We start from the raw sequence: 23,463 nt of genomic DNA, 5'->3' as shown, positions 1-23,463 counted from the left end.
AAGCGTGACCTATTCTCTCTGAGTCCACGTGTGGGTCTCCCCTCTCTGCGTGAGCACCTCAGCACTGCACCGAATGCTTCACAACCTGGGTCTAATTAGGGCCAGAACATGCTTCTGTATAGAGAAGGAAAAGGGAGAGACAGTCTGAGAAAAAAACAAATAAGAGTAAAAGAATACATTCATTTTATCATAATTTGCCTCCGGACACATGGGAAGGGCTTAACAGCAACAATGAAATAGTACATCTAAGTGGGGCTTAGGAAAAGGATTCATATGACAAAATCAATCACTTAAATTAAGGAAGCTTTTTAGCTGTTTTGTCCTGTGGCCAGATCATTATAGGAAGTTATTATAAGAAGGAAAAGCATTTTACACATAGTCTCAAAAGGCCATTTGGTTTTAGTTGCAGTTTGAGACTGAAGGGAAGTATTGCTTACTTGAAATGTGTGACAGAAATGTGTGGCCTTTTCGACCTTGTAGAATTGGCTGTTGGGCCTGGATTTCAGAGCAAGAGAACAGCTACAAGAATGTGGAATCCCTAACACAGTTAGACCATCTCATTCGCACCTCTGTTGTACAATTAAAAAGGATTTCTTTTAGCTAAAGGAAGAGAACCAAGCAGCTCTCTGACAATTGGGCATATTTACAGAAATACATAGCTCTATCAGCTATTAAGGTAATAAAGTTTACTCAGGAAGTTTTTAGCCAGCCTCCTGGCAGTAATACATAAGAATAAAATATTATGGCAACAGTGAACTTCACAGTTTCTAACTGGGTAAAGTTTGTTCTTTTGGCTTTGGCTTGTGTTTTGAATTTTTAAATATACTTTTCCAGAGAAAAATGATGAAATACATAAGTCCTTTGTCTCCCCCTCATGGTCATACTTATTCTTGCTCCCATGCATTTCAAATAAAAATTTATAGTGAAATAATTTGTAAGGTTTAAAGGACTTGATGTGAAATTTCCTCAAAAAAAGGTGAGACATTTGATACAACAGTGCCTTGACAATTTCCTTGAAAAAAAATAAAGTACCATTCAACAGAGGTCAGTATTAAGGGCTTCCTATAGTGTAGACCAACAAATAGGCAACTTTTTGAGTCCCAAGTCTCACCAGTGTGACAGTAACGTCCACAGATGTCATGAGGTACAGATTTAGAAGAATGGCATTTAAGAGGAAGCTTGTGATAGGGGAGGTGGGGTGGGTAAGGGAGGAACAGAATAGGGAGGATGTATGAGGTGGAGGTGGGGCGGGGGGCAGGCGGAGAGAAAGAGAGAAAGAAACAGGCTGGGCAGTGGAAGGTACAAGAAGAAAGAGAGCCAGACACCGCAGAGGAACAGAGACACAGGGGCTGGGAGAAAGAAAGAAAGAAGGTGAGGAAGGGAAGAGACAGAGACAGGGGGTGGGGGAGATGAAGAGAGAGATACAGACACAGAGTGGGAGAGGAAGGCAGAGGAACAGGGAGGGGGAGAAAGGGAAGAGCAACCTGAGAACGAGAAAGATGGGGGGGAAAGAGAGACACAGACACATGAGCTAGAAAAAGCCTGGAGGGAGATGTTAGGGAGAGAAAGAAGGAATATGGGAAAAGGAGACAGGAAGAGATGAGGAGACAGAAGAGAGGGAAAGAGAGAAGGGGTGGAGGCAGGGAGAGAGAGAAGAACAAGGCTGAAAAGGGTATGTGACAGACACAGAGAAAGTGAGCAACCTATAGGCTGCAAATGACAGTAAGTCAGAGAGACAGGAAGCAAGAGTGGACCAATACAGAAAATGAGAGACAGAAGCCAGCAAATGGTGATACAAAATGAGACAGAGGACAGAGATGGATGTAAAGAAAGAAAACCACCCAAAAGGAGGAAGAAGGAGACAGAGTGATAGAAACTGAAACCATCCAACATATATTTTGTTTTATCATAGCACACTGATACGTAGTTGAAAATAAAGTGCGCTCTGCTTTTGCAATACAGCAAGGAGGCAGGCTAGGCAGACGTCTGCATGCGTGCAAGGTGCCTATTCTGCAATGCCCTAGCTGAAGCGCACCCATATGGAGGGACAGATGACAGACACGGCTTTGTGAAGGATGTTTATTACCCACATGCCTAAACTGAACTACAGTAATATATTTCAAAACCTTCTGCCATACTACGCCGTTCACAACTGATGTGAAATTGTAAAGACAATCACAGAGAGAAAGTAAGTCGCTTCTCCTACTAGAAAGACAAATCAGCAGTAGCTTCAGACAAACATCATGCCCTCACCCCAGCATTAGCACCTGAAAGGAACCACGAAGGCTGCAGTGGTTATGATATAGCTCAAACTCTCATCTGGAGAAACACTATTCAGATCATGTCTTAAGAGGGGTTTTCCTTAGATTATTTTTTGATAAGCAAACAGGAATTCCAGAGATTGTCCTGAAATTCGTTTTTTTTGAGGCTTAAAGACCATGGTCAGTGCAGTGAAACCAGTCAGTGTCACACCTACCGTGACAGGGAGGCAGCTGACAAGCTCTGGAGGACTGGGGCTTCTCCCCTGCGCAGTGGTCTCCAGCCCTGCAGAGGACCTGCCTCACCTCTGTTCCTTCACCGCATGTTACTGAACACTATAGAAACAAAGGCTGGAATTATAGACGTTTGTTCCACCGAGAACCATCTTTCTCCCTTTCTCCATGCGCATGCATGCGCGCGCGTGCACACACACACACACACACACACACACACACACGCTTGCACAGCTCTGAAGATCTATCTCATTTTGGAGACAGATAATCATAGGTTTATAGCCTGACTTCATCATGTACCAGCCTGGGCACATTGCTGTTGAGAAATGGTAAGCAGACTCCAAGTGACAGTATTCTGTCAGGATCCACCTGTGAGAGGAAGGCTTCTTTGGGTTTGGAATGTAGAGGACGGACTGTGGGAAAGGCAGCCCTGGAAGGTGGTATTTTGGACCCTGGAGATGAGCCGTAGTGGGTGAGGAGGAGGTAGTCAGACAAGAGGAGGGGGAAGGGCCAGCAGCGAAAAGGTAGGAGGGTCGAATGAGCATGGTCTTCTTGGAATAGTAAGAAACTTTGAGAATACAGAGTTGGAATAAAGAACAACAGAGTAAGAAGAGCTAGCATGGGATTTATTGTGGTGAACATTTTATAAGATATACACAAAGGCTGAATCATTACATTGTACACCTGAAACTGGTGTAATGTTATATCAGCTACGCCTGAAGAAGGCAGAGCTCTGACTGGAGGGGGAGGAGGAGGAGGAGAGAAAGAGGATGAGGAGAAGGAGGAGGTGAAGGAGAAGGGAGAGGAGGAGGAGGGGGAGGGGAGAAGGAGGAGGAGGTGAAGGAGGAGGGAGAGGAGGAGAGAAAGAGGATGAGGAGAAGAAGAAGAAGAAGGAGAAGAAGGAGGAGGGGAAAGAAAGAAGAGGTGGAAGGGGAGGAGGGGGATGAGGGGGAGAGGGGAGAAGGAGGGGGAGGAGAAGGGAGAGGGGGAGGAGGGAGAGGAGAAGGAGGAGAAGGAGGAGGAGAGGAAGAAGGGGAAGAAGGAGGGGGAGAAGGAGGAGAAGAGGAAGGAGGGGGAGGAGGGGAAGAAGGGAGAAGAAGGAGGAGAAGAAGGAGGAGGAGGGGAGGAGGAGAAGGAGGGAGAGGAGGAGGAGGGAGAGGAGGAGAAGGACAAGAAGGAGAAGGAGGAAAAGGGGAAGAAGGAAGAGGAGGAAGGGGAGGAGGGGGAGGAGGGGAAGGGGGAAGGAAGGGAAGGGGGAGGAGGGGGAGGAGGGGAAGGGGGAGAAGGAGGAAAAGAAGGGGGAGAAGGGGAGAGGAGGAAGAGAAGAAGAAGAAGAAGAAGAGAAAGAAGAAGAAGGAGGAAGAGGAGGAGGGGGTGGGGGAGAAGGAGAGGTAGGGGAAGGAGGAGGGGGAGGGGGTTGGGTAGGAGGAGGGGGATAGGGAGGAGAATAAGAAGAGGAAGAAGAAAGAAAATGAAGGAAGAAGAAAGGAAGAAGAAGGAAGAAGGGAGGGAGGAGGAGGAGAAGGAAGAGGAGGAGGAGGTGGTCAGGGGAGTGGGGGGGGGGGAGAGTCAGCATGGTGCCATGTGGGGCAGGGCCCTGCATTCACTCTCAGGGGTCTGGAATTTATTCCTAGGAATGGTGAAGTCAACAAAGATTAAACAGAAGACCAGTCGCCCATAGACTCTTCTATGTTACAAAACATCCAACCACGGTTTGCCCCTACCAACTCATCTTCAATGCAAGCATTTGTTTTAAAATAATTTTTCCTGGGGGCGCCTGGGTGGCCCAGGCGGTTAGGCAACTGACTTCAGCTCAGGTCATGATCTCAGGGTTCGTGGGTCCCAGCCACACATGGGTCTCTGTGCTGACAGCTCGGAGTGTGGAGCCTGCTTCAGATTCTGTGTCTCCCTCTCTCTGCCCCTCCCCGACTTGTGCTCTGTGTCTCTCTCTCTCTCTCAAAGGTAAATAAAATGTAAGAAAAAAAATTAAAAAAAATAGTTTTTCCTAGTACCTCTAGGTGCTCGATGATGACAAAACAGGTGGCAGTTTCTCACCTGCATGATGCCTACGTGATACGTGAGCCAAGCGAAAATCCGCTGCACGTGCTTACACACACACACACACACACACACACACACACACACACACACACGCCTACGGGCTTCCCACGCCCACCTCATTCCAGGGCCCCGTCTTCCACTGGGAGGGGCAGGGCGCTCTGTTGCAGGGCCGGCGGTTCTCGGGCCTGTCGCCCGCGCAGTACTTGCTGTGCACAGAGCGGTTGGTGCCGTCGCGCAGAGGCTGCAGGCAGCGCACGGTGCGGAGCTGGTAGCCGGTACTTCCGCAGGTTTTGGTGCAATGCTCCCACTCTTCCGCGACCCAGCTGCGGCGTGGGGGTTAGGATTGGACATGGTCACTGCATGTCATGCACCTTCCTGCCCCGCAGCCTAGCCTTTTCTGCTCTCTGAGCGACGCGCCACCCAGGGGGCGCGCTGCAGTTCCGGAAGCAGTTTCAGAAGGGTGGATGCAGCAAGCAATTCCCAAGTCTTAGAATTTTCTAGCAGCAATAGGCCAGACACTTCTGTTTTTAACGCCTTAGTATTTTTCTGCTTCCCACTGACTTGGAAACCTGTTTTTCTAAAGGGTGATCGACAGAGGGTTTCTGAAACTCATCTTAAGGTTGCCTGGTTAGGTTCGGGCATTATAGCAATTTTTAAAAAATACACCAACTCACTCTCAGCCAGGTGGCTTAATGGTGGTACACATCTGAAAGGAAATTTAAAAAGGGAATCCATCCGACACTTACTGAGACAAACTGTTTTGGCTGCTGCTGCTTTTTCAAGAAATCCTGAGTCCACTCACGTTTTAGTATTCTTACTGAGATGACTATTTCATTTGTACAATTGTTGCTGAGAAGGCTCCCTGTCATATCTATCCTGTTTGGAAAATTCAGCTCTCCATATTGGCCCTGATTGGGCTTGACAAAAAGGCAAAGGTAGTGTGCGTCCTGGGCTTGAGTACACCTGATGGAAAGTTTTCTAAAAAGGTATTTTCAGAAAGAGTTGCCATGGGACGTGGCCAAATTCTGGTGTTGATGTCAAGGCCCCCAACACTCTCCACATCAGCTGTGGACACAATATTATGGATCCAGGTTCCAAAGGGCTGTCACCACAGATTCCATTTGGTTAATCATGTCTGTCAAAATGTAGTTGAGGCAGGCTATTATTTATCCTTTCCAAAGCTACCTTCCCTCTGTATTTTTTTTCTTTCCATATATATGGGGTACCAAAGTATAACCATGCTAAAGCCTTGGCAGTTTTTGGTATTCACAGTTTAAGATCGCTTTAGCCCACCAAACTGGCATAAAACATAGTGCACCAACTAAGAAATTGTTCTCAATTTTAAAGGCCTCAATACTAACTCTCACTGGAAGACAGATTATTATAGGAGAAGTATACATTTTGTTGTCATAGATACTCCTGGTTACCTTTTTCCCCTCCTGAAAATCCTAGAATGACAACAAAGGAGAAAAATAGCATAAATCCACAAAGGTAAACAAAAAATGGAATAGAAGACACTAGAAGAAAATTTGGAACCCAGAAAGCAGTGGGACATATGGCTGCTAACTCAGTAGACCTAAGGATGAAGTTTAACTCAGCAGTAGAGGCTGGTTAAGCAAATTGACTTGCTGGTGGAACTTCAGAAATGTACTGGATTATGCCCTTAGGTCAAAGTGTGGGCTGTGAAACTGTGGGTGAAGGCAGGGCTGAAAACAGGGGGCTGATGAAATGTCTCTTAGAAAAGACATCCTGCTCCTTGCCCTCTAAGCCAGCAGGAGGTTTGAGGCTTATCCTATGTGGACGATGAACGAGACTTGTAGCTTGTGGACAACAGATATAGGCAAGAGACAACAGAGAAAGAGACCAAAGTGAAGACAGGGGGTGATGTAAGAATCCACATAGGGAATGGTGAGACAACCCTAGCTCCCTACATATATACAACTTCCTATATAAATAGGGCTATAACCCCTAGGCAGGAAATTGATTCTGCTCTTTGGAATCTGATCATTTCATTAAAAGCCCTAATACACAATTAATTGAGGATCTTCACCGAAATAGCCCAGCCAGCTCACCCTACAGGGAAGCCCACCAGCAAACAAGTCTTGACCATAAAGCAAGCTTCCAAGCAGCCCTTTTAACACTTCATTCTTACACAGATGTGAACAGCCAATAATCACCAGACACAGCCTCTAACACAAATGATGGAGGAGAGAAAAGAAACAGAAGGAAAGAACTCAAAAGAAATAATACATGAAAAAGAAAATCATCTTTAATATCATAAAAGAGGTAAAGAAATACATTACATCTGTGAAATAAGCATCAAGTGCCTTTAAAAAGGAACACTTGAGGAAGAAAACAGATTGCTTGAATATTAAAGTGCTCTTGGATATTAATGACATGATAGCAAAAATGAAAAATTCAGCAAGTAGAATAAATAATAGGTGAGAAAAGAAAAGAAAATTTGATCTGTTTAGGAATCCTAACTACAGATATCTTAGGAAGAAAGAACATTGAAAAAAATAGGGGACATTTTTTAAAGAAAAAATACAGGAAAATCTCCTAGAGATGAAAGATAATTGGTTTTGTGTTTTAAAAAGTCATGGAGTGCACAGCACGATGGAAGAAAAATGTTTAGCAAAAGGCAGTACCATCACAGTGAAATTTCAGGACGTTGGGAACAAAAAAAGATCTTACAAACTTTCAATGACAGACAAAACTAGAAAGCATTGGGAACCAGAATAGCAAATGACTTTTCAACAGCAACATGGGATTCTAGAAAACAATGAAACAGTGGTTTCAAAATTCTGAAGGAAAATACATTACAGTTTGGAATTTTGTGTGCGTGCGTGTGTGTGTGCGTGTGTGTGTGTGTGTGTGTCCAAATGATCAAGAGTGAGGGTAGAAGAAAGACTTCCTATATACCCTTATACTTCAAATTCTTATCTACTTTTCTTAGGTGTAGGACAACTTCTTATATAAACATTTTTACTTTGTATATACTTTTTTCATGAAGCTACTGGAAGATATGACCAACCAGAAAAAAATGAATACATGAAAAGATAAAAAGACAAGAAATACAGGAAACAGAAGAGCTGATGCAAAAGAAAGGGAGTAGGAATACCTAGGAAGAGGTAAAAAGAAACATCAGGACGAGCAGAAGTCCAGGAGGGCAGAACTGGAACTTTCTGAGTGAGATCTCTAAGAAGTTACAAGTGACAGGATACTTGAGTGTTTAGTATTTATAGGAGATGGATACTCATGGCAGACAGTTTAGGGATGAATTAGTGAAAATTAGTAGAAAACAAAATATAAAAAACCAAGACATTCAATAATTCTAGAACAAAGTTTCAATAGGAAAAAAAGGAGCATGCTAGTAAGTGACTCCACTATTAGGAGAGACAGAAGTCGTTAAAATAATATAAACGCTGAATATTATTATCAGTAAAAGATGGGTTATAACAATATTAGAAATATGGAGGGAGATAAGTCTGGGCTGTGGGTGTCTATTTGGGGAAGGATTATGAAAGAATGCAAAATCCTTCACTTCCCACGTTGGAAATTCCATATACATAATGTCCAAAACCTGCCCCACCCCAAAAAGTCAAGTGGACACAAAAACATTTTACTTAGAGAGTTGGAAACAAGTAGTTACCAAATACCAAGAGAAGCTAGAAAGTGGTTGTTTTTAAGGAGCAGGACTATGGTAAAGGGCAGGGAGCCACAGCTTTATATAATTCCTATAAAATGATTTGACTATTTAAATCTGCTATGTACATTAGCTTTGACTAAAAATAAAATTAAGGGGTGCCTGGGTAGCTCAGCTGGTTGAGCATCTGACTCTTGATTTTGGCTCAAGTCATGATCCCAGGGTTGTGGTATGGAGCCCATGTCAGACTCTGCACTGAGCATGGAGCCTGCTTGAGATATTCTCTCTCTCTCCCTCTCTCTGTCTCTCTCTCTTTCTCTCGCTCTATCTCTTCCCTCCCCTCTGCTCCTCTACCTTACTTGTGTGTGATCTGTCTAAAATAAATAAATAAACAAACAAACAAACAAACAAACAAACAGACTGAAGATATTTAAATTTCTATCATTTTGTCTTTAGTGTATGATAATTAACATGACTACTTACAGTGGATGTGTGCACTCTTGAATATTGCACATTCTTCTGATAGGTTTTGGCTTTTTGTTGGCCTCACAGAAACTGCGGTGAACCATTTTATTATCACTCTTCCGACGGCATCCGTATTTAGTGTACTGGAAACCTGGGAAAGGAAATACATTTCTCTGGATTTAATCACTTCTTCATTCTGTGATATATCTGATCGATCATTCATTCATTCACTGAATATTTACTGAGTACATACAGCAGGCCAGGCACTGTTGTAGATGCTGAAGATCCAGAAGTAAATTAAATAAACAAATCCTTAACTTTTCAGAGCCTACGTTTAATAAATATTATAAATTATTAAATAGCACCTGTACATGTGTTAATGAACTAGACCCTGAATACACACCATCTACTGTGAGGGGCAGATTTGAGAACCATGGTGATAATACCCAGTGACACAAGCTTTCAGAGAGTTATGTAAGTAATTTACTGTAGAGGGCACCAAAGGAACACAAAGGAGAAGTTCTCAAACTCAGCTGGAGGAGAGGCAGGGAGCGCTTACAAAACCAGCATTTCTTGAACAGAATCTTGAAGTTCAAATAATATTGGGTAAAGGGAATGAAGCAGAACAATACTCCAAGCAAAGGAAATGACACATAAAAAACTGAAGATCTGTTTGAATGCCCAAGTTTCAAGTGTGAAAGGGGTAGGAAATAGGAAAGAATTCAATCTTAAAAGCCTTGAGTGACAGACTAGTGTTTGGACTTTATCTTGATGGTCATAGGGAGTTTTTGAAGGTCTCTCCAATCACCAACACTGACATCTCTAAGTAAGTAAATAAATAAATATAAATATTTTTAAAAGATCGTTTAAAAAATTTCAAACCTACAAAAATGCTGTAAGGAAAGCACAATGAATATTTGTATCCCTTATATCTCAATAACCTTGTGTTACATGTCACTGTATTTGAGGTGAATACAAACATATTTTTACATCTGTGATATATTAATTATACTATGCAATGTATGTAATATATATGTAAAATTTTGTGGAACCATTTGAGAGTAAGTTGCTGGAATTCTGATCCTTCACTTCTAAATACTTCAGCATACTGCTCATAACCAGCACATCTCTTACATAATTCTTAAAATCAGAATACTTAACATAGATATAATGCTATTATCTAATATACAGACTATATTCAAAATTTTCCAGTTTTCCTTATAATGATCTTTACAGCAATGTTTTTTCCAATTAAGGGTTATGCACTGCATTTAGTTGTCATGGAATTAAGCAGGAATCGTTTCTGAGCATCTTTTTATCTTGAATATTTTTGAGACGTATAGGCTATTTGTTTTGTAAAATGTCCCACAATTTGGGTTTTATATAGTTGCCTCCTAATGATTAGATTCAGGTTATTTACTTTTGGCAAGAATACTACATAACCTATGCTATGCCTTCAGAAGAACACATTAGGATGTTAAAGGAGTTAAATCAGGGAAATAATAAACTTCCACTCATTCATTCATTCATTCATTCATTCATTCAATTACCCTGGAAATAAAGGAAGAGCAGAAGATCAAATTAGACTAGTTAAAAGACTTTTGCAATAATCTTCCCTTTCAAAATCATGCAGGAAACCTGGTGAGGAATAAATAGATGTGGTAGATATTAAAAAGGTGCTTCTGACAAATCTTGTAACCAAGTAGATGTTGAGGGTGAGGCAGAAGGGAAGATTCAAATTAAATGAGCATCTTATAATGGATTAAGTATCATTTTAAATAATTAATTGAAAACATTTTATGCCCTGTCTACCTCAAAAAAAAAAAAAAACTTCTTTAGACACACATCCTTGAATTAAAATGATAAAATAAATGGTTGATGTATGCATTCCCTACTCTGAATAATATTTTTTGTTCTCAATTACTCAACATCATCGTTGTGAAAGCCCCTTGCCTTCTCCTACCTGTTAGGGAAAATTTCTTCTAGGCCAGCTCAGTTCTGGAGCATTTATTGTTCAGAACTAGAGTAAGGGACGAAGTGAGAAACTGAAAAACTCTGAGAACAGCTGAACAGATTAACTTGGGAAAGGGCAGAGAGGCGGCACAATGTGGTGAGAGCATGTAGCCAGAAGCCAGACCACCTGGGTTTGTATCTTCTGATCTGGGCACATTACTTATTTTCCCCGGGGGCTTCACTTTCCCCGATCAGTACAATGAATCATAGTGCTGACCTCACAGAATCATTCTGAGTATCCATGCACTAATACACTGAACATTTAAAACAGCACCTGCTACCTGGTACAACTAATAGCTCCTTTATTATTAACACTGATAGAAAAGAAATGCACAGATATGGAAAGTAAAATGGAGAAGAAGAAAGGCTGGAACCACAGGACACAGCATTTGGGGGAGCTGGGGAAGAGTAAAGTCATTAGAGGCCCCATTTCATGAATATGAGACAAAAAGAACCAGAAGGAAAAGAGCAAGACGATTTTAAGAAGGTTTCCAGTTGTCATGAATGGACTCCTATCCTTTGTAGATTCAGAGATTTCAGTAAAAATGTTTTGTACTTATGTTTTGTTGGTATGTTTGCTATTTCTCAGATCGCAGCCTCAATGAGAGGCAATCTTTAAGGCAGAAAGCACAGTAATTGGTGTTCTATGAATGACATTTGAATGTGATAAATGTGTTCAATTGTTACCTCCGCCACAGGGTTTGGAACACTGAGACCAGCTCTTCAAAGCCCACTCAAAAGTATCTAATTCTTCCTGGATGACATTGTTGCTGCTGATTGTAGGTGCAGAATCTTCATGAATGACGTATTTATATGTCAGGCTGGAGTGGGTGTCGTTCTCCTGAGGTATGATCTAATATACACATGGAACAGATAGGTAAGTCATCTGAAGAGGTTTTACATTTTGAATAAAAATTACAAATATTTTAGAATAGCGCTCTTATTAAAACTGGAAGACTTTCAAGCAGTTTCTAAAAATATAATGTTTCTATCACCTAAAGTGCAAGTATGCCTTGTTTAAGAAAAAAAATGCAAATATAAAAGACTTGGACCATAAAAAGTATAAAAAATATACTTAGGTATAAGATTTACATAATAAAAACGTAACTTCACAATATGATTCACCATAGATTTCTTTAATATATACATTAAGTTATAGATCTCCTTTGGCATTTGAAAATTATTCTTTAAAGTAACTCTTTTGTCATGATGGTAAATATAATGTTCCCTCCAGAAAATGTACCCATTATAGAAAAATCTAAAGAAAATAAAAATTATCCATGATTCTACCAAACCAGAGAAAACCAAAGTAACTTCTGTTATTTTGCAATATGCCCTCAAGATATTTGCATATTGCGCGCGCGCGCGCGCGTGTGTGTGTGTGTGTGTGTGTGTGTGTGTGTGTGTGAGTGTGTGTGTGTGTACCCATGCATGCTTTTCTGGTTTTGCTTATTTCACTTAATGCGTCAAGATAGTAAATATTCTTTGAAAACATACCTTTAAATGTCAGCAAAGTGTTTAATTCTAAAGGTAGTGTGCATTATTTAACCATTCACTTGTTAATATATACTTGTATTGATTAGAATTTGTCCCCATCTTTGTGGTGAGTTCTGATTTTCCTAGTGAGCTGAAGGGTATAAGCATTTTGTTGTTGTTGTTCTTATAATAGACTGGGGAATGGCCCTTCAAAATAGTTAGAACAATTATTACTTTCATGATGAGAGTATATGAATGTACCCATTCAGATGACATAGTATATAATTGTCATCTTTGTTCATTGATTGGCAAAAGATTGTTATTTTAATTGTTATTTATTTGATAAATACTAATGTTTAACTTTCTTGGTTTATTAGTCACTTGTGTTTTGTCTGCTATACGCTACATGTTCATGTCTTCTTTTTTATTGGTATACATATCTTTTTCTAAATAATTCACGCAATAAGGAATTAATCCTTTTGTAATAAGCATTGCAAATATATTCTGTTTTTTCAGTTTGTTCTTTAATTTTGTTTGGGGCAATGTAACTCTTTTTAAAAAAATAAGTTTTTATTGCCTTGCACATACTAGCTTTTATACGATTACATCAGTTATACAAAGAGAAAAACATGCAATTCACTAGTATTTTAAACTAAACTTTTAGAAATAGCTTTTGCTTGAGAAATTGGGTAATACTAAATCCAACTAGAATGAAGGATTTGGTTATCTGGCCTCTGTTTTATTTTTCTCCCTTAGTCTTTATTTTTAAAACAACATTACAAACCAAGCATTGACCCTTACACTGTAGCCAGATGCCTATTGCCTTCAGCCCCAGACAGCTCGCTGCCATGCTCCAGGGCTCCCAACCTGGGGTCCAGCCCTTTAGAGAGGAAAAGAAAGGCTGAGGTGATAGAGACTGCCATGCCCCACTGTCCTAACTACCGATCTCATATCTGATATAAGATCTGTAGCTCACATCTTATATCTCTAGCTCACATTGTTCCCTGCCGTCACCCAGATATCAGTGGACAAAGCCTTGAGGTAGGTTATCCTGGCAGTTAACAGCAGTTAACCATGAGGCCTGTGCCACTGGAAAAGAATGCAGGGTAATTATATGAATGGAATAGAGCTTCTGATCTCCAATCATTCGAATTTAATAAAATTTTGATTAGTTATATTTTTGCTATGAAATTATATAATGTATGGAACAGAAAGACAGAAATAAACCCCCATAAATTTGAACAATTAATTTTTGACACAGATGAAAAGAAAACTTAATGGAAAAAAGAGGATTTTTTTCAACAAATGGTACTGGAACAAGTCATTGTGGTGGCTTTAAAAATGTGTCCACAAATCCTTTGATCCTTTTTCTCTCAATGAGTGAAGTTTAATTCTTGTCCCTTTCAGTGTGGGCTGGATTCAGTGACTTGCTTCCAGTAAACAGACAACAGGAGAAGTGATGGGATGTCACTTCCAAGATTAGGTTAAAAAAGACTCTTCTGTCTTGGCTGTACTCTGTCACTTGGATCACTCATTCTAGTAGAAGCCAGCTGTCATGTGCTAAGGACACTTAAGGAGGCTATGAAGAGGCTCACGTAGTGAAGAACTCAGGCCCACCAGCCACCACATGGAAACACTTAGAGGAAATCTTCTGAGGCCTTCCAATAGCCCTGTGACAGAGCTAGGAAGCAGATGTCCCCAGTGGAGCCTTGGGGTGACTAGCCACAGCTAACAGCAACCTCATGAGATACCCTGAGCCACAACTAGCCATTTCAGCAGCCATTTTCAGCCAAATACATGGCCCACAGAAACTACGAGAGAATCAGTGTTGCTTTGTGCTTAGCTACTAAGTTTGGGGTAATTTGTTATGCAGCAATAGGTAGTGTAGACTGCCATATGCAAAAATAATAACCTAACACATCACACAAAGTTTATATAAGAATCAACTCAAAATATAAAATATAAAACTATAAAACTTCTACCAAAAAAAAGAAGAAAATACTTTAACATTGGATTAGGCAGGAAAAAAATGTATATAGAATACCAAAATCTTGATCTATAAAAGAAAAAATGGATAAATTAGACTTCAGGAAAGTTAAAATATTTTACTCTCAAAGACACTATTAGGAGAACAAAAAGAAACTATACATTATGAGAAAATATTTGATAAATCATATATTTTATAAAGATTTATAATATAAATCATATATTTTATATCAAGTATATGTAACAAACTCTTAAAACCCAACAAATAAAAAAAAAAAACAACAAAACCTACTTCAACAATGGGCAAAGGATTTGGACAGACACTTCACCAAAGAGAAATAATTTTCAAAGAGTATAAAAACACCTTGGAATTGAGTAGAATGCTTTGGCTTTAAGTTAGTATAATATTTTCTATAGAGAATTCAATAAATATTTGCATACAGAATCCAACAGTATTTTTCAAATCAAGTAGATGTCTTCTGTTTTCATTCACGAGAGAGTAATAAGAGTTGTCTTGCTGATATTAAAAGCAATAAAACTGGGCAGGATATAGGAAGGAACTTTTTGGGGGGCACTGTATAACACAGCAAAGGATAGTGATTCCAACAAGAAGAGAAACATGCCAGGTCCCAGCTTCCTGATGGGGCCAGGTTCTGGACCCTGGCGCAGGGAACAGGAGGCTAAGCCAAAATAGCAATCTCACTGAGATGAGGAGATGGAGGGTGGTGTTTGGAAATTGCAGGCAGGACACTAAAGAAGGGGCTACACAGAGGGGTGGCTCAGAAGCTGCATTAATCCTAGACTGAAGGCTGGTCTGTGCATGCCCCAGCCAAGACACCATGCCGACTACTACTGAGAGGCTGCTGTGGGGCTGGGACTAAGACAGGCAGGGCTAGCGACATAGGAGTTCTTTTATAGCTAGATGAAGAGACCTCACTAACACTTCAGGTAATCAGTTAAGGTATCAAACAGGCCATGCCATTAAAATAAGGACAAAATGAAACAGATCAGCCCTAACAAAGCATAAACCAGGCTCCAAAAATCAGGAGAAAATGACAGCCTGAACAAAACCCAACAGCTTGTAAAGAAGGTAACATAGGGCCTCCTGGGTGGCTCAGTCAGTTAGGCATCCAACTCTTGATCTCGGCTCAGGTCGTGATCTCACAGGTCGTGAGTTAGAGCCGAGCCCTGCATCAGACTCTGGGCTGACAGCATGGAGCTTGCTTGGAATTCTCTCTCCATCTCTATCTTCCCCTACCCCACTTGTGCTCTCTCTCCCTTTCTCCCTCTCTCTCTCTGTCTCTCTCTAAATAAATAACTAAACTTTCAAAAAAAGGAGGCAACATAAACCAAACACCCTACAACTTACCATCTATAATGTCCTGTGTGCACTTAAAAATTTCTCATAAGCAGGAAAATGTGACACATACTCAAGAGAAAAAAGCAGCCCATAGAAGCAGACAACATGAAGACATGGGACTCAAAGAAAACATTAGACATAATGGGTGAAATATATGGAAATCTCAGCATAGGAATGGAAATGATTTTTTTTGGGAAAAAAAAAAAAAGGACCAAGTGGAAATTCTAGAAAAGAACACCAACTGACATGAAAAATTTACTGATGGGCTCAACAACAGATTGAAGACCACACAAGACACAGTGAACTTGAACACAGCTCAATAGCAATTATCAAATCTGAAGAACAGAGAAAAAAAAATGAGTACAGAAGGATGAGCAAGGTCCAGGAGCTTATGGAACAATCGTGTAAATGAGGCCTAGGAGAAGAGGAGTGAGAGATGGGGGAAAAACACACTTGTGGAATCAACCCAAATTTGGTAAAAACAAACAAACAAACAAACAAACAAACCCCCAAAAAACCATCAAACTTAGATCACCAAGATGCCTGGTGAAACCCAAGCCAGATACAGACAAAGAACATCACAAACTAAGCATATCACAGTCAAACAGCTAAACCAACAAAATGAAACAAAACAAAAGATACGGAGAAAATCTTTAAAAGGCAGCCAGAGAAAATGGATACTTCACATACAGAGCAGCAATATGAATGAGGCTGACTTCTCATCATAGATGATGGATTGTAGAAGACAAGTGTCACGTAAATGAGCCAAAGATGGCTCCTGCGTGTTGGCCCCTACTTTTGTTTCTTCGGAACAGGCTCAGACCTTTTAGCTCAGAAGCCTGCTAGCACCAAACTCAAATTTTAACACACACAGTTCTTTTAAATATAGCCCAAACAAGCACATTTGTATCCATTTTAGGCCCTGTTACTTAGCATACCCCTATGAAACCGCACTCAACATTTGCTAACTATAAATAAGACTATGGCTACAAGGACCCCAAGCTGCTGCTGCTGCTCTGTGGAGGACTCAGTACAGAGACTCCCCATTATGCTGCTGAGTGACATCGCCTAACCAGAAACACCCCCTCTCCAATCCCTCCTCTTCCAGGAGTTCCTTTGTGCATCTCTGCTGGATGGTGGCCCTGCACTCAAACCTGCTCAATGGTCAATAAAGCTTGTGCATGCTGCTTCCACCCTGTGGTCACGCCTACTTTCTTAGTGACCCCTCCAATTCCTTGAACTCCCTCTAACAGGGTAAAAATATCCCTTCTCTCTCTCTGCCCCTCCCCCGCTCATTCTTTCCTTCTGTCTCTCTCTCTCTCTGTCTTGAAAAGAAAAATAAATAAATAATTTAAAAAAAAGAAATGGTAAATATGTGGGTAAATATAAAAATCTCTCTTCTCTTTTGTCTTTGCCACATAACTGATTACTAAAAATCAGCAATCATACTACATTATTGGGTTAAAATGTACATATAATAAAATATATGACCAAGTTGCACAGAGTAGGGACAGGCAGATAAATGGAATAATATAAAAACAAGCAACTAAATATACAATGTTTAGGGTAAAAGTGTTTTCAGACCAAGTAATTATAAAACTAAAATGGACATAAATTAAACCCACTACATCATGAGTCTGTAATACTACATACCAAAACAATAACAGGATCGTGTAAAGGTCCATCTGTGTGAAGAGTTTCAATGTCATCTTCAATGTTATAATCCCATTCCACACCAAGATCAATGAAGGTCCGTGACTTGGCTTCCTCCCCTTTGCCATTCAGAATGTAGTGGCCTGTAGCCTGGTTCTTAATAGCTAAAGGAAGAAAAATGAGTAACCAGCATACATTTTATTTTATCATATTGTAGTTTTGGTGATCCATAGCAAATCTATCCCCTCTTAAGCATCAAAGCAATCAAAATGAGTGTTAGTTCTGGTATGATTCCCATTCCAGTCATTAGGCATTCAAAATCCTCAAAAAGCACTCCCTCGCTAATCAAAAACAATGGCAAAACGGTTAAATGGGAGATAGAAATGGGCAAATATTCCTAGTTGAAAACACTGTCAAAAAGGTTAATGGTTTCTAACTCACTCTTCCTATATATTTCCTTAGAAAGCTGGGAATATTTTGAGAATTATGGATATTTCTATAATAATGAACATAAATCATTTATGTTAGGACAGCATATAATAGAACACCTTCTTTACTGTGCATCTCTTTCAAGTTTGTAAAAATATTTATAGATATCCAACATAGTTGAACTAATTTTTAGGTAAATAAACAATTAGTTCTTATGTTTGTGAAATGCCAAGGCCACATCTCTACTTGTATGGCTAGAAAAAGCTGTTTATTGATGATAGAATTCTTAATGCATTACAGGTATACTATATATTATTTAAAAATGCTTTCTCTAATGGATAAAAAATAGCAAATGGGATTCTAAAGTTTGGAGGTATTTATCAGCACATAAAATAAAAGCTCATGTTACTACCATCTATTGAAAATGTGTAGAAAACATGAGCAATCTTAGTTAAATACATTTATTCCGCTTGAGCTTTCTAAAACAAGTCTGATGTTTCCAAGGAGAACAATCTGAATTCTAGGAGAAAAAATAAACAATTTGAATTATTGGAGAAAGAACTATGGTTGACTGCTAGACTATTAAGGAATCTAGCAGTGAATATAATTTAACGTTTATTTATTTTTGAGACAGAGAGAGACAGAGTATGAACAGGGGAGGGGCAGAGAGAGAGGGAGACACAGAATCGGAAACAGGCTCCAGGCTCTGAGCTGTCAGCACAGAGCCCGACGCGGGGCTCGAACTCACGGACCGCGAGATCATGACCTGAGCCGAAGTCGGACGCCTAACCGACCAAGCCACCCAGGCGCCCCAAATATAATTTAAATACTAAAAAAAATTCTATGACACACCATAAAACAATTCATTTTTTTTTAAGCCACCCATTTGAAAAAAGAAAAAGCAATTTGAGAGGCAAATTTTCATGGGATTGACAGATGCAACCTGAGTTCAGAGAGCTTCCTAGTGCTTTAATAGATCAGGGAACAAGTGGAAGTTAGGTTTTACACATTGGTACATAGACCTTTGAAGATAATGCCATTTTTACACGATCCTCTCATAAAGGAGGAAAAGAATCTTCTTGTGGAAATTATAAACAGCCATGCAAATGGATCTCCATGTGCCAGTCAGAAACCGGACACATAACTGGTATTAGGAAAATTTGCACTAGACTAGTAAAATTCACATGTGGTTGCTTTTCGGTAAAATAACTTAAAATGCAATAAAAGTAAGGAGAGGCATATAGTATGGCATCAACCAAAATATCAGAACAAATTTGTCAACCTATATATGGCAAATTTTTCTGATATTCTTCCTTAATTTAATGCATTTTATTAACATACTTATTTTTCTCCTCCCCTTATACAGAGAAAAAGTGCATAAAAACCTTGTTAAATAACTTTTTTTCCCCACATAAATAATGGACCAACGCAGGTGTCACCAAAAATTAGAGCTCTGTTTTTGCATATTTCTTGTTTTAAAGAAAGAATAGTGGGGAGAAATGACCAACAAAAACCATATAGTAATGCATTTATATGTAATTCTAACTCTTGCATATCTATGTATACATACACATATACGTATATATACACACGCATCTGCACACATATATATCTCTATATATATATGACTTCTTTGACATTTCTCTAAGGTCATGCTAAAGCAAAGCCAGCAGACAGGAACACTTACCAAGAATATGAGGAGAAGCCTCGTCTTCTTGGATTAACACATGTCTAGCACCAGGGGGTATATCAAACATCTTAAGGTACCCTTTGCATGTGTAGTAAATATCGGAGAAAGCAAAGAAGAAAACAAAAGCAACAACCATGGTTAGCCGAGCATGAAATTCTCACTGCTCCTGCACGCAGAAGAGGGCATCCATAAACTGACAGAAGCAGTTTCAGAAATTAACTTCAAAGCATTGGTAGTTTTTGTGACAACGGGCATGAAATTAGAGAAAACCTTTTTTTTTTTTTTTTTTTTTTTTTTTTTTGGTAATGGTGGGGAGAAATTAATCTTGCTCCCAATCTATTAGTGATTTATCTGGTATTGGACTATGAATTGTGTCAACAACAACTCAGGTAAATACTACACTTTCCTATGTACTTCTATGTGATTTTAGAGTTTGTTGTTATTGCAGTTAAGTTTGTTTGTTTGTTTGTTTGTTTATATCTGAGTATAGTTGACATACAATGTTACATTAGTTTCAGGTGTACAACACAGCGATTTATCAAGTTTATATATTACATGATTTTAGTTTTAATTTTCTAAACCACCCTGTTGAAGAGGGGCCAATTTTTGGTGAACTTGGTGGGTAAACTTCTTGAGATATTTTATCTATGTATTATTTTATTTTTTAAATTTTTTTATTAAAAAAATTGTTTTAACGTTTATTTATTTTTGAGACAGAGAGAGACAGAGCATGAACGGGGGAGGGGCAGAGAGAGAGGGAGACACAGAATCGGAAGCAGGCCCCAGGCTCTGAGCCATCAGCCCAGAGCCCGACGCGGGGCTCGAACTCATGGACCGCGAGATCGTGACCTGAGCTGAAGTCGGACGCTTAACCAACTGAGCCACCCAGGCGCCCCTAGTCTATGTATTATTTTAAAAGCCTAAGGGCAAGTATAGATAGCTAAACTTCTAATTTATGAAGTATCTTCATATTTAAAGCCTACTTTATTCTAAAGAAATTACAGAAGAAAGGGGTATCTGGGTGGCTCAGTCGGTTGAGCATCCATCTTGGTTTCAGCTCAGGTCATGATCCCAGGATCTTGGGATTGAATCCCACGTCAGACTCTGCACTGACAGCACAGAACATGCTTAGAATTCTCTCTCTCTCCCTCTGCCCCTTTCCCCAACTCATACACTCTCTCTCTCTAAAATAATTATAAAAACCTACTCACCTAATCAATGAGTAGCTTTCATTTTTCTTGTAATCAGTCATTAATTTTAAAGCCTTAAGTTTTATCATGGGACAGTTTTAAAATACATTTTTTAGATTTGACCAAACCATTTGGTTGGAAAATGTCTGTAAGTTATGTCATACATTGCCTTTACATGGACCTTAAACTCAATTTTCTACTCCAGAAATCATGAAATCAATAGGCTGAATGGATTGCCTTGAGTTATAAAATCATACATCAATCCTATTATTGTCAATGTCATATAAAACAAATCTTAGTATTATCACATGTCCTAAAAATTATCTTAAGATGACTTAGAATTAAGATCTTAACTATAAATCAACAATAGGACAAATAGAAATCAAGATGTTGCATCTCATTTGCATCAAACAAATGAATATATGGAGATTATGCAACTAACACCTTATATTATGAAACATCCAATTTATATACTGCAGGATGAGTGACAGAAATTCAGTTATAAATTGTGTATTTATACAATCACATATCATCAGGAAGAAATACGCTTGTCATTTCTATATGGGCAATAAATATCTACCTATGGATAGCTTTCCCCAACTTTTTCACAATATTGGCTACTGTCTTAACTCAATGGCATAGTCATTTTGGGGTTATGGTTTTCAGTACCTGAGCCTGGGTACATTCCAGTCTGTGAACTGTGCTGGGTTTGTCTGAGTATGCAATGGCCAGAAGTAACGTGCTTAAGATGCTAAGGACAGCAAAACAGCTTGATGCCATTTATGGATGCCCATCTTTCTGCAGTTTGCTACAACTTACCCAGCACATTTTTAGCTTCCCTTGTTTCAGCAAGAGAAATATTACGAGCTCCTTTGGGTAAAGTGAAGGCGCCTCTTGTCTTCCCTTAAATAGAATGTTTTTAATTAGTAAAGGTTTCACGTTGACTCAACGTCTTGCTGTTTCACTGACCGTACTAGAAGCTATATAGTAATTTTATGTGTTGAAGTCAAAATGCATTTATAATAGTTAGCTAATGCCAATAAACAGTTAGTAGTCAATGAAAGTAAGACTACATGTGAATAAGAAATGATAAAGGTGATTTGAAGTTGAATACTTGCAGATTTCATTTTCCAGCAACTTGAATTCTGTATGGCACCTCTTGCTTAAATGTTTCCCTGTTGGAAAACGTTAATTAGTCTACTGAGTGACTATGACAACATTAGTGCAAAGAAATGGATGTTAGTTTATCTTTGAACAGTTTGAATCAGTATGACTGATGAAATCTTTTCTTCACCTCTTCTGACCTTGGTTCAGAAGGCGGTAGCTTTAGCGTAATTTTTGAGGTATCTAAAAAAACATATCACTGCCTCCTACTACACATAATACAGAATGGATGATTAATGGCAAAAGCTTTTTCTTTACATTAGTTTACTCTGGAAATAAAAGAATATGAATGATTTTACACCAAAAAGAATAATGTAACTGCAATAGAGAAAGCAAAATTACTTCACAATAAGATGAAGAAAATTACATGTTATTCCACCAAAACCACAATAAATGCTATAGTTTTAATTGTTTCCCTTGTTAAAATAATGTAATCAGCCAGATATGGCAATATTTGTTTTTTAACCATTTAACCATTAAATTGACATACCACACAGGAATATCAAAAACATCAGTAATGATGTTACTGATGTCACTTTAGAATACAGTTCACCTAACTCTGCCCGCCTGAAATATATCAAAGATCATAACTGATATGTGTGCACTTGCCTTATGCTGCATAGTTGAGGTATAATGAGACTACAAAGAACTAAGAGAATTATTCCATTTGGATGAAGACTACCTTTCTAATACTTTCTTTACTTCTAAAAGGGAAAATGACTGCCATGACAATGTGCTCAGAGTAAACCAAATTTCTTATCTTTATTTTTGCTTTGTTTTATTTTGTTTTTATCATTCTGTTAGAGACTCTACCAACTGTAGAGGGATGATGTAAGAGAAGCTTCTCAAGGAAGCACTACATCAAATTTATCTTTAAATGCTGAATTCTCAGAAACATTTTCCCATAAATGCTTACTGAATAACTGAATAATATTTATTAGCAACTAAAAAGTTGGTCAGTAATAAATGTTTGTATCCAGATCTTTTATGAAAATTCCAATGAATAATTATAAAACCACTCATAATTTTGCATATTATTTGTGTTTTTTTTCCCATCTACTGAAATTTTACTGTATGCCTAAGCCCAGATCACTGACTCTGTAATAAACATTAAAGTTTATTTATTTTTGAGAGAGAGATTGGGAGGGGCAGAGAGAGAGAGAGAGGGAGACACAGAATCTGAAGCAGGCTCCAGGTTTTGAGCTGTCAGCACAGAGCCTGAAACTCAAAAACTGCAAGATCGTGACCTAAGCCAAAGTCAGATGCTTAACTGACTGAGCCACCCAGGCACCCTTGTAATATAAAACATTTAGAATTATGTGAAATCTAGATTACTAGATTTATAAATGGGATAAATTTTTTCACCTTTAAAATAAAAGCGGCAAAACTAATGAATATTTTTAAAGTTGTATTTAGAATTGTGTGTGTTTTTTTAACTTCCGATCAACAATTTATGTGAAAAAAAATTCAAAATAAGCATCAATTCTAGGGGTGCCTGGGTGGCTCAGTCAGTTGAGTGTCCGACTCATGATTTCAGCTCAAGTCATGATCCCAGGTTCATGGGGTAGAGCCTTGTATTGGGCCCCACATTGGGCTCCAAGCTGAGAGTGGAGCCTGCTTAAGATTTTCTCTCTCTCCCTCTCTGTCTACCTCTGCCCCTCTCCCCCACTTATGCTCTCTCTCTCTCAAAAAAAAAATCAATTCTAACAATTAGGTCTTATAAAAAACCTAAAACAAAACAAAACACATATTTTAGCTACCTACTATATTTGATATTGATTTTATTTCTTCGTTATCTAAACTTAGTAGCCCATTTTTCATCATGGATGCTACGGAGT

At 39.1% G+C, this 23,463-nt stretch overlaps 1 protein-coding gene across 4 annotated transcripts in view; it reads right to left on the bottom strand.

Annotated features, from left to right (window-relative positions):
* ADAMTS3 (ADAM metallopeptidase with thrombospondin type 1 motif 3) overlaps positions 1-23,463 on the bottom strand; it is a 260,534-nt gene that overhangs the window by 5,658 nt on the left and 231,413 nt on the right. For all 4 annotated transcript variants that reach the window (XM_053217261.1, XM_027058162.2, XM_027058163.2 and 1 more), the window contains exons 16-21: positions 19,269-19,349; positions 17,153-17,316; positions 11,365-11,530; positions 8,683-8,815; positions 4,669-4,876; positions 2,477-2,594 (exon numbers count right to left, since the gene is read on the bottom strand). In XM_053217261.1, coding sequence (XP_053073236.1) covers positions 2,477-2,594; positions 4,669-4,876; positions 8,683-8,815; positions 11,365-11,530; positions 17,153-17,316; positions 19,269-19,349 — 870 coding nt within the window. The remainder of the gene's footprint in view (positions 1-2,476; positions 2,595-4,668; positions 4,877-8,682; positions 8,816-11,364; positions 11,531-17,152; positions 17,317-19,268; positions 19,350-23,463) is intronic.

The sequence above is a fragment of the Acinonyx jubatus genome, chromosome B1, assembly GCF_027475565.1.
Source record: "Acinonyx jubatus isolate Ajub_Pintada_27869175 chromosome B1, VMU_Ajub_asm_v1.0, whole genome shotgun sequence".
Classification (NCBI taxonomy): Eukaryota; Metazoa; Chordata; class Mammalia; order Carnivora; family Felidae; genus Acinonyx; species Acinonyx jubatus.
The sequence above is the reverse complement of the archived record's forward strand: the minus strand, read 5'-3'. Positions and strand labels throughout refer to the sequence as shown.